This window comes from Brassica napus, chromosome C6, assembly GCF_020379485.1.
Source record: "Brassica napus cultivar Da-Ae chromosome C6, Da-Ae, whole genome shotgun sequence".
NCBI lineage: Eukaryota > Viridiplantae > Streptophyta > Magnoliopsida > Brassicales > Brassicaceae > Brassica > Brassica napus.
Genome location: NC_063449.1, coordinates 42,827,815 through 42,838,486, shown reverse-complemented (window position 1 = coordinate 42,838,486; position 10,672 = coordinate 42,827,815). Strand labels below are relative to the sequence as shown.

The 10,672-nt window shown below is 35.6% G+C and overlaps 2 protein-coding genes across 3 annotated transcripts; both read right to left on the bottom strand.

Annotated features, from left to right (window-relative positions):
* Positions 1-4,719: 4,719 nt before the first annotated feature.
* On the bottom strand, positions 4,720-5,585 carry LOC125589086. Its single transcript, XM_048761316.1, has 2 exons — positions 5,333-5,585; positions 4,720-5,266 (listed from the first exon to the last, which is right to left on the bottom strand). Exons 1-2 carry the CDS (start codon positions 5,457-5,459, stop codon positions 4,893-4,895), a joined length of 501 nt encoding a protein of 166 aa, XP_048617273.1. The 5' UTR covers positions 5,460-5,585; the 3' UTR covers positions 4,720-4,892.
* Positions 5,586-7,253: 1,668 nt separating this feature from the next.
* On the bottom strand, positions 7,254-10,619 carry BNAC06G43660D (beta-arabinofuranosyltransferase RAY1). Of its 2 annotated transcripts, none has more exons than XM_013846144.3 (6): positions 9,885-10,619; positions 9,480-9,796; positions 9,161-9,416; positions 8,416-9,081; positions 8,096-8,342; positions 7,254-7,860 (listed from the first exon to the last, which is right to left on the bottom strand). In XM_013846144.3, the coding sequence occupies exons 1-6, from the start codon at positions 9,894-9,896 to the stop codon at positions 7,451-7,453; spliced, it is 1,908 nt and encodes a 635-aa protein (XP_013701598.1). In that variant the 5' UTR covers positions 9,897-10,619; the 3' UTR covers positions 7,254-7,450. The 2 variants fall into 2 exon arrangements, with proteins under 2 accessions (XP_013701598.1, XP_013701597.1); XM_013846143.3 differs by having other exon boundaries at positions 10,001-10,619.
* Between the last annotated feature and the right edge of the window lie 53 nt (positions 10,620-10,672).

Sequence of the window (10,672 nt, the reverse complement as noted above, 5' to 3'; positions counted from 1 at the left end):
CAGAGAAGAAGCATATGGAGTCCTGAACTTACTGCGGTGTCAGAGATTTGAGAAACCCGTTACGCTATGAAGTTGGAGATACCGGTGGTTTAACTTGCCTCCACCGAGACCGGAATGCAGTAGCGAAGACGGAGACGAAATCGTTAAGCAGTAGAGAATACGGAGACGATCAGAAGAGAGAACGACGGAGATGCTCAGGGGATTGCATGCGGAGGCGAGTGGGTGGAGGAGAATTACGGCAGGGGCGTCTGGAGTGCGAAGAACCACCGATGAAGAAAGTGAGAATGGAGGTTGTGTGGAAACGGAGAGGACACGATTTACTTTGGAGGTAAAAAATATTTTATTTTTAATTTTTTTTTTCTAGAAGGTGAACCGGTAAATTGGAGAGTGTATCACAGTAATATTATGTATATAAGACGCTGTGTATACATCCGTTAGGGTAAACAGCTAGTCTGCTAATTATGGTTTTTTTCATGTCTATAGGCCCCAATTTCCCAAAAACAAAATAGCGTAAAAAAACAATAAAACGACGGCGTGTAACTTAACTTAAAAAAAAAAACTATAGGGTACCCGAAACCCGACAGTGTAAACCCGATAGCGTAATTTACAAAACATGACCTACCCAGAAAAAAAACCCCGCCAATTTTAAAACTTAAAAACACTGATTTTGGATTTCAAATTTCAGCAGGGTTCAGGGTACCCTATGGGTTTTTTTAAGAGGATGTTCATGCATCACGTTGGTATCGTTGATACAGTCATATTTTTTTCTCAATAATAGTTTTGATTGTTAGGAATAGAGTTTCTGCTTCATAAATCATAACTCCCTTTCCCTCTGTGCTTTCCCTCAATTTTAGATTACCTAACTAGATGATAATTTGCATCCTTCGCGGGATGAATTGTTTATAAAATATATTGTATTTAAATATTATAAATAATATACATTTTGTAATCAATAATTTTTTTTTTACATTAGATTAGAAGTGAGCATTCAAGTATCATTTTGGTTCGGTTCGGATCTTTTCGGGTTTGGTTCGTGTTTGGGTTCGGATAACCTATTTAATTTTTTTCAAAAATTAAAGTTCATATAAACTTTAAATTTTTCAAAATGTCAAAATAAAATTAATATATAAAATATAAATTTGAATAATGTATACCAAAATACTTAAACTTAACATAAAATTTTGTTTACCTAATATTTGGATAGGAAATCAATAGATATTTTTTAAGTAGTTTAGGTATTTTAAGTATCGTTTAGCTATTTTAAAACATGTACTTATAACTATTTTTATATATATTCGAGTATTTTGGACAACGTAAAAACATCTTATATATTTTGTATATCCTTTGAGATATTAAATTTAAAAATAATTAATATATTTAAGTATATAAATCTGGTTCGGATATATTCAGATATCCGAAATATTTTGGTTCGGATCAGGTTCGGCTCTGGTTTTCTAGATACCAAATTTTTGAATCCATTCGGATATCTAACCAATTTTGGTTAAAGTTCAATACTATTTTTTGGGTCGGGTTTGGTTCGGTTTTTTGGATTTGGATTTTTTTGCCCAACCCTATATTTTTATTGTAACAAAATTTTAAACAAAACTGTTGATGGTTCATATTTATTTTGGGTATGTAACAATTTTTAAACCAAAACACATTTTACTATGTACGTGATCCATTTAGTTAATCATTAAAAACTGTTCTAGACTCATTTAAAGAAAACAATGGGTTGAACTTAAAAAACGTTACTATTTCAGATTGTCAATCGACATTTTCATATACTCTTCATATACTCTTCGTCGGTGTTGTGACGAATATAAAGTGGGTTAAAGTTAGGAAAACAAATTCGTTGTGCAATCCATTTTCTCGCTAGGTGATTTCAATAGCTTATAAATAAATCTTCATTGTATCGATCTCTTGTTAGATTTTTGAACAATATTAATTACTAAAGTCTTACACTTGCTAAAATAATCAATTGTTTCTCAATTAATATGTAGGAGATTAGAGTAACCACATAAATTAAAATAATATATCTTGTTTATTTACAATATTTTTATGATAAATAAATTAAAATAATCATTTTATTTATTTTATATGGTATATATTTAAATATAAATATTTATTATTGAGACTTCCAACTCATATAGTTTTATTAACATTTGTATATTTGATGTAACAAAAACGTTTAAACCATTAACCCAAATTTTTCGATGTGATTTTTTTTGATGCAAATTTCAAAATTAAAATATTAATGTCTCGAAACGTTTTCAATGAAAATTTCAAAATTAAGATACATATTTATATATATATTATTTAATATTTAATATGAATATCCATTAAATAAAAATTTATATTAATATGATTTTATGATCATTTGTATCTTGTTACCAAAAACAATTAAGCCATTGATCACAACATTTTTAAAGTGAGATTTTTAACATTTTTTGTAATTTATAGTCGTTTTAAAAAATTTTAAATTTAATATATAAGAAAAAAACTAATTTTTTTATTATATGTTTAATGTGATTGAATAATTTCTTTTAATAATATAAAACTAACAAAAAAATGAGAAAGGATACCAAAATTGTTATCAAATTTTTATTATTCATAATCACTAGTTATCATATATATTTTAATCATATTAGATAATACCGTAGCTTTTATTTAAGAAAAAAATATAGGCTTTTTATATTTTGGGTTAATATAATGTTCCCAAGCAATTAGATTTTACACCTACAAATTATTCAATTGATTATTATAATGTCATGTAAGCCAAATTGATATCATAATTACGTGACATATAATTAAGTATATTTTATAATTAGTATAAAATATAGATTACAATTCCATTTTAAATGATTCTCAATTAATATATAGAGAATTCTTAATTGTTGTTAATCTTTTTTTTTGTCAACTAATTGTTGTTAATCTGCCATGTCCAAATTGATATCATAATTAAGTGACATATCATTAAGTCTATTTTAAAATTAGTATAAAATATAGATTACAATTTCATTTTAAATGGTTTTCAATTAATATACAAGGAATTATTAACTTGTTCCCTTAATTGTTTAACAATACAAAATGGGAAGTGTACCGTAAAATGAGGGATATCTTCTTCTTTTTTTTGACTGAAAACATCAAGGATATCTACGTTATCAATTTATTCAATAGTCAATGGTTATCATTGAATAAGTTTTATAGCCATACTGTCTTCATCTATCTTCTATATATATAAACCAAACATTTTTCATTTATTCACCTCAACAAAAGATCTCAACTCCAGATACTAGCTAGTCCTTTTTATACTAGCTAGTCATTTTCAACCCTCCAAAAAAATGAATAAGAAACCATCTAATTCGATGTTTTTCTTGTCAGCCCTAATCTTCATGGCATTGGTATTCCAACAATCGGAAGTAGCTGCTGCGAATTATTGTTCCGCCATAGATACAGTGCCGGGATGTCACGATTCGTTGAAATTAGCGGCGGACAATGATTTCAGGTGGTTAGGAAAAGATTGTTGCAAAGTGGTGTACGCAATATCTTATCCTTGCTTCTTGGATGTCTTGCATATTAATTTAACACACACACACACACACACACACACACACACACACACACACACACACACACTGGTTCAAATGTAGACGATTAACAAGATGTTCAAATGTATGGGGCAATTCACGCACGATATATAGCATATTCAATGCCTTTTCTCAAAAAAAAAAGAAGAAGATATATAGCATATTCTGTTTTTATTTGATTTCTCTATTTTTTTTTTCTCAATAATAATCTCATTACAATTGCAAAATAGTCTCATTACAATTGCAAAATAGTCTCATTACAATTGTATCTCGTTATTCAAAAATCGTAAATAACCGTTACGCATTATCGACGATTTATTGAATTAAAGAAAAAGATCAAATCTTAACTCTGTGAATTCATCTTCTTTTTTTTTGTCAAACAACAATTTCATTAAACTTAAAAGTGGCTACACTCCATAAATGAGAAATTGTTTCAGAACAGGACAACATTAAAAGACAATCACATTGACACTACTACATAGAAGATAAAACAACTTGATAGAATCAGAGGAATTACACAGCAGTGTACCAATTCATTTGAGATGATTAGGGAGGCAAAGTTGAGAGAATCTGAGAACACGTTCTGAGATCTAAAACCAATGTCTGAAGCTGTAGACAAAACACAAGCAGCCGCCGCATCTTCAACTAATGAAATCCAGTCCTCGAGACTTGGATAAGATGAGATTTGGAGGAGGGCAGAATTGAAAACCGCTTTCTTTAACCCCAAAGACCATTTAATGGTCCGTAAACGCTCGAAAGGCCAGAGCCAGTGCCATAAAGGCTGAGCTTCGCTCCAACAAGGAAGAGCACAATGCCGGCTTGAACACCGGAGACGTTTTACCTCTCATGGAGAGGGAAGATGCGGGAATGTTTCTCACTACCAAAAGATAGGATGATAAAAGTGATCTCTCCCAAAGGGAGGAAGGTAAGTATAATCTCTCCCAGTGGGAGGTAATTGAAAGAACAGTACTCTCTTTATCAAAGAGAAACTGCTGAGATATTTCTTTGATAAAGAGAGTACTGTGACAGAGAGAAACTGCTGAGATACCTCTTTGGTCATATCATTGGTCAGACCATATTCTCTCTGAATTCATCTTAGTTAACCATTTCTTAACAGTTTTTCAACCTTATATTATCTCGATTCTGTTTCTTGATTTTCATGATCTTCGCGGTCCTACAATTACATAAAACAGAAACTCTCGAGTTCACTTCTGCCTTATCCGAAACTGATCCTCACGGTGTTAAGATAAAAAACTCCTAAGAATTCAAGAATTCTAGTCACTGCCACACTGTAAGTGATGAGTTTCAATTGCGGACAAGATAGAACTGATCACGGCTCGGACTTCTTTGAACGTAGCATCCCTTGTTTGTGTTGCGATGATGCGATCTCTCTACACAGACCGGACATGTTTTCGGGCTCACAGTTGACGGAGACGAAGGAGAGCAAGAGCGAGAGGTTGATGAGTTCGACGAAGAAGAAGACGACATCGTTGAAAGCGGAGGAGAAAGGAAAACACGGATCTTAAGCGCCGTCGCAGCGAGATCATATTCCTCCATGAGGTTGGCTAGATCCTCGTCCGATGATACGGTGACAAGCCCGTCGAGATCATCCGCTGGTAACTGACACCGGAGACTGCTCACCTTCATCCCGCATACCTCGCCGAGCTTAACCGCCAACTCTGTTAATAAACACCGTCAGATATAGAGAGACAAAGAACTTGAAAGGGAAGAGAAAAGAAGCTTACCGGCAAAAGATATGGAGCGTTGTACGGAGAGGACACGTGTGTGGCCGCCGTGGTAACGTAGCTTGTTGTCGGGATAACGAGGGATGATTCTCCCGCCGTAGCTACAGAGGAATTTAACGGTGGCCATTGCTTTGATGGTTAACTGCAAGCTCAGAGGAGAAAAGTAGTGTGTGTATGGCTTTTGTTCAAGCCAAGCTAATATAAGATTCAACACTTTATATATAGAGAGAGTGTGTTTTCATGAAATGCAAAGGCGTGTGAACCGAGGAAATATGTTTGGTATATTCTCTTTTAGTGCGTGTGTGTCCATAAGTTTATTAGATTATTATTTTTATTTCAAAAAACTATTTGGCCGACGTTATATATTTTTGGAAATATTATTGTGAATCTGAAAAAGAAATAGAAAAGAAAAAGGTGCAAACTTCATAGGACAAAAAGAAGATAGCATATCACATTAAGATACTTTACCCTCGTAGTTTTACACTTTAACATACTTTATGTTTGCAGTGTATTTTCGACATGTATTGGTCTTTTTTTATGCCGAAATTGTCCCTAACAGAAAGTAAATACTTTAACATAATAGATTACAACATTGGTTCGGTCCTAAACACTAGTTTGTGGTTACTTGACAACCAAGTTCGTGGTCACGGTTTGTAAGTCTTGTTGGACTTGTGGTCATTGATTAATGTTGAAGGTATAGTCACAAGACAAACGTAACAGTTAGCCTAGTCGTAGTTGTGGTCAGTGGTCAAAAACAACTTGAAATTGTGGGCACTAGATATTGGTAAATCCGTAGATCCAGGCTGTTGGTTGGTGTATTTCCATCTTTATGGTCACTGCACAAAATCTTATTGCTCTGGCCATACCATAAACACTTGGTGAAAAAAAATAGTAATTAATGGACTCATGAAACGGTGTTGTATATTCATCTCCCACTGTAACTGGCCGCCAATACCACACCTTACCTCGTAAGCTTCTTCCAATTTCCAGAACCTCACATCGTTCACCTGACCCCTGCCCATAGTTGTCTTCGTACAAGCAATGTTCCTCAAGAACCTTACATCATTGTTATTATGAGCGTCACGCAGGTAATGGCTCCTCGAAAAATTTGATTCAGAACCATCACTATCACCATCTTCTTCAGCCACGAGTGTTGGAGGAGTGAGGGTTTATGGTGGAGTTGGACGAGATTGAAATCTTGCGGCGATGGAGACATAAAGAGAAGAAGATAAAGTTTTTTAAGTACAAAGACTTTTTGGGTAAATTACAAGAACAAAGTATATGACCAGTCCAAAGTATGTGTGAGTGTAAAATAAGAGGGTAAAAGTATGTCTAGATGTAATTTTTTTCAAAAAGAAGCCATAAAAGAACAATCAGATTCCATTTTGTTTGACAAGCGGACTTGGAAGGAACTAGACAAGTATGGATAGTTTACGGTCGATGATCTACGGTAGATTCTTCTTCTTCGTTTCATGTATGGTTATAAAGAGATATCATTTTCAGTGCCACAGCAAAAGTATAGATATTTTTCCATATCTTTTCCATTAAGAAACAATAATATGAGTTTTTTATTTTCTTTCGTTTCCTCTAGCAAACGCTATTTGATATTTTTCCATTGTCGTGTCTTGTGCAACCCGGTCCCTTGAAAAGCCACAACGACCACGAAGATTTTCATTAATGTCGTAAAATTCTTGATATTTACAAGTGAGTAGATATTTTACTAGGCACTCACATAACTTGCCTTTATAAGAATGAATATGCAGATTCGATAAACATTGGTCAAAACGTCAATTATATCGTCATATAATATCTATTTCTATTAGATATGAACTACCTACAACAAATGAAAATATTGAACGTAGCATTTGTATAGAACTTCAATCTAAATCCGAGGCTGACAAATGAAAACATATGAGCGTAGTGAGTACAATATCACCAACATCCTATAAATGTTTCATTTCAAATAACTTGCTGCTTGCAAGTTCATATATCCTAAAACTATTTCATAAAACAATACAACAAATAAATACATTTTTTTTGTATAACTATACCCAAAACTAAGATGACTTCAAATAACGTATATTTTTTTGTATAACCTTTCCTCTTTATCTCTATCCTCTACACACACATCCTCATGGATGCGTCATAGTCCCAGAGACCTTTCATCATTTGGCGTTCAAGTTTCTTCAATCTCCCACTGATCCAGTTATTATGTAAAACATAGCAATGCTTCTTCTCACACTCTCCTCTTACATCTTCCTTCAGCCATATGTCTCCGTAAGCTCCGTTAGGAAACAAATCTCTGTCCAAGAAATGAACGCTCAGATTCGTCTCTGGCTCAACGCATCTATCGTTTCCTACACGGTGGACTCCACCTTCTCCACACAATGTATCGTAGAAGCTAGGCTGCTCTGATAAACCAGAGGTTGCAGCATGTTTAACCACTTTCTCCATCGCTACTATCGTTGGTTCATCTGAACGTGCGAAGTAGAATCCTGAGTTCAACCGTCTTGGTCGGTTTATCGGTACTGCAAAAAACCAAACAAAACCAACAATTCATTAGTCATTTCGAACAAAGGTTGGTCCAACTAATGTTCTAAAACCGCAAATAAGACGCAAACAAAACAATTTTTTTAATTAAAAAATTGGTCTAGGCATTCAACAAATCAGTCTAGACATCCGCCTAATCAGTAATCTCCTACAAAACGTCTAATTACCGCCTAACCATTTCTTGAACATTGGATTCATGTCATCATATATCACCTGTTGTGTTGTATTCATCAGACTGCGCAACGAGAACAGAAGGACCAAAAGAGTGAAGCAGAGGCAATGGGTTTCTGAACCAATACACATCTACATCGCTCAAGAGAACGTTGTAGCCCATCTTTAGTATCCTCAAAACTGTTCTTGACTTGACTTTGGTCACTCTCTGGAAACACTTTGATCCAAAGTGGCAATCATTGAAGCTAATGTTCTTTGGTGCGTATGGATCAAAGAAAACTGGCAGACCCTGAACACAACACCCAACTTGGTTATGAAACTCTCTTCAATGTAGTAACAAGAAAGAGACTATTTTTGTTTACCTGAAATATAGCAAACTGATAGGTTTCGTCATCAAGTGCACAGACTAAGAAGTTTGGAACAGCGAGGCGGCGTGCCCTGCACACCCAACTCATCAGCATGTCCTTATAGCTAAACCCAGCAACTGAAAGCACAACGGTTCTGTTCTTGTCTGCAACTAACGGGAGAAGAGACTCAAGGTCATAAGGTAACTTCAACGGCGGCAGTGCCTGATCTTTCTGTACAGGATCTAACTTCAAGATTCTTGATTTGCTTCTGCTGATACAAGCTGAGATCTTCTCTCGCGTCCTAAAGCCATCTGAAGCAGTAACGAGTATGTAACGCTTGTTACACTTCAAAAGCTTTGGTAAAGCATAAGACTTGGACAAGGACCCGTAGAGCTTCCCGAGATGAGAGTTTCCTATATACTCCCAGCTTCTTGTATCATACTTCCTCTCTGCATTGCCTATGGAGACGCTAGAAATGGTGGACGTGGCGTCAAACACAAACCTTCTTTTACACGACAAAGCCTCGTTAATGATCCACTGATTGTGAGTTCCTCTTTGGTACAAGAAAGGAGGAAGCACTCCACAGTGCAAGGGGGAATCAACGTTGTTCCACGCCATGATCATGTTGCTTCCTTCACTAGAATTCGATTTCAAACTTCGTAGACTTATCATCTTCTGCAACTGTTTAAAGAAAACAAAGAGTTTGAATTGAGGGATCAGAGAATCATTTACCAATAAAAAGTTTGTTTCACTTCATTACCTCACCGAATCTCACTCTTTTCCCATTGTACTGACGCCAGAAGCGTCCTGTTTGGTCCCAGTGGAATGGGAAACGAGGAATGTTTACTGAGGAAGAAACGAGAAGCCAATCACGATCAAGCTCGTGGTCAGCGTAGTTTAGAGCGGAGATGAAATCTGGTAGAAGAAGAGTGTGTGGATCTATTAGGACAGCTATGTCGGATGCATAAGCTTCGGTTCTCGCCAGCATTGAGTGTAGAAACGGAGTACCAAGAAACCTAACAATTGAGAGAAGAATCAGCTGCGGAACCAATCATTGAAAGAAGAGAGAAAGAGCTCACGTGAAATCGACGGTGGAATCAAGGAGAAGACGGGAACCAAAAGTGTCGGTGAGGGAAGAGTTGTTGTTGTGTTGAGTGAAAAGAACAACTTTGACTTGGGAAGACAAAGCTAGCCATGAGTGAATAGCTTGGCTATCAAAGGATGAGGAGGAGGAGCTATGGAGAGCAGTGAAAATGGTGATCCTGGGAGAAGTGGAAGAATCTGAGGAGAAGGAAGGGTTATGGAGAGAAGGAGAGAGAAGAAGAGTGCCGTAGAAGGAGAGAGCGATTAGGAGAAACCCAGATAGCCAAACAGATATCAGCCCAGCTCCAAGTCCCTGTTATAAGAAGATTTCAGACCAAAACTCAAAAAGTGAAGACAAGATCTTGAGAATAACACCAAGTGAGAGAGAGAGAGAAATGAACCTTGAGCTTCATTGAAAAATTGAAGAGGAAGAAGGAGAGGAGTGGTAGTAAGAAGAATTAAAAGGGGGAAACTAAAAGAATGGAACTTTAACGAAAAAGGGAGAATGGAGAAGTACCAAAACTACAGCGGAAAGACGGCGAGAGGAATGGTATGCGAATGGAGAAAGGAAGAAGAAGAAGACATGTGAACACTTTTCGTCATCTTCAAGAAAAATGTGTTTAATATTTTTTATTTTTATTCCAGTAGTCTTCTTCTTCTCCATCAGAAAAGTAACTTTTCTTTGCAGATTCGCCTAACGACTTCGAACACGAGATGCAGGCACAATGTCACTGTTTTTGACTTTCAGACAACTCTGTCAATAACTTTCTTTTTTTGTTTGGCACAACTCAATTATAGCGTGGTTTGGTTTTCTTCAAAAAAAAAAATAGTATATAATTTATTAATATTTTGTAAAAAATGTGGAACCTGAAACACATGAGGATCCTATCACAGATTTGCCCAAGTAAAGCACACAGAAAAAGGTTCTGGAGAGGTTAAATAGCCTTGATCAAAGTTTCTAACAACTCTCGTTTCCTGGTTAGAGAGAAAATCGCAAGGAGAAGGATCATCCCTAGTGTCTAATCTATGTGTGTTGTTCTGGCAACCAGCTATCACTAAAACGCTTACACAGCACATCACCTATGCACATGAGGAACCCGTGGAGTTTCAAGTTACAAAGAAACCCACATAGATTGCTTGAATAGGAGCTCGACTGAACCATGTTCCAAGTAACTGTGTCTACACAAAG

Bases quoted from the DNA above. Each gene is read 5' to 3' on its own strand.
- LOC125589086 (XM_048761316.1), bottom strand. From the start codon at position 5,459: ATGGCCACCGTTAAATTCCTCTGTAGCTACGGCGGGAGAATCATCCCT. The intron at 5,267-5,332 runs GTAAGCTTCTTT...GTTTATTAACAG, and splicing joins ACGCTCCATATCTTTTGCCG to AGTTGGCGGTTAAGCTCGGC.
- BNAC06G43660D (XM_013846143.3), bottom strand. From the start codon at position 10,147: ATGGAGAAGAAGAAGACTACTGGAATAAAAATAAAAAATATTAAACAC. The intron at 9,797-10,000 runs GTACTTCTCCAT...TTCTTATAACAG, and splicing joins GTCTTTCCGCTGTAGTTTTG to GGACTTGGAGCTGGGCTGAT. The intron at 7,861-8,095 runs GTGATATATGAT...GGTTTTTTGCAG, and splicing joins TGATGAATACAACACAACAG to TACCGATAAACCGACCAAGA.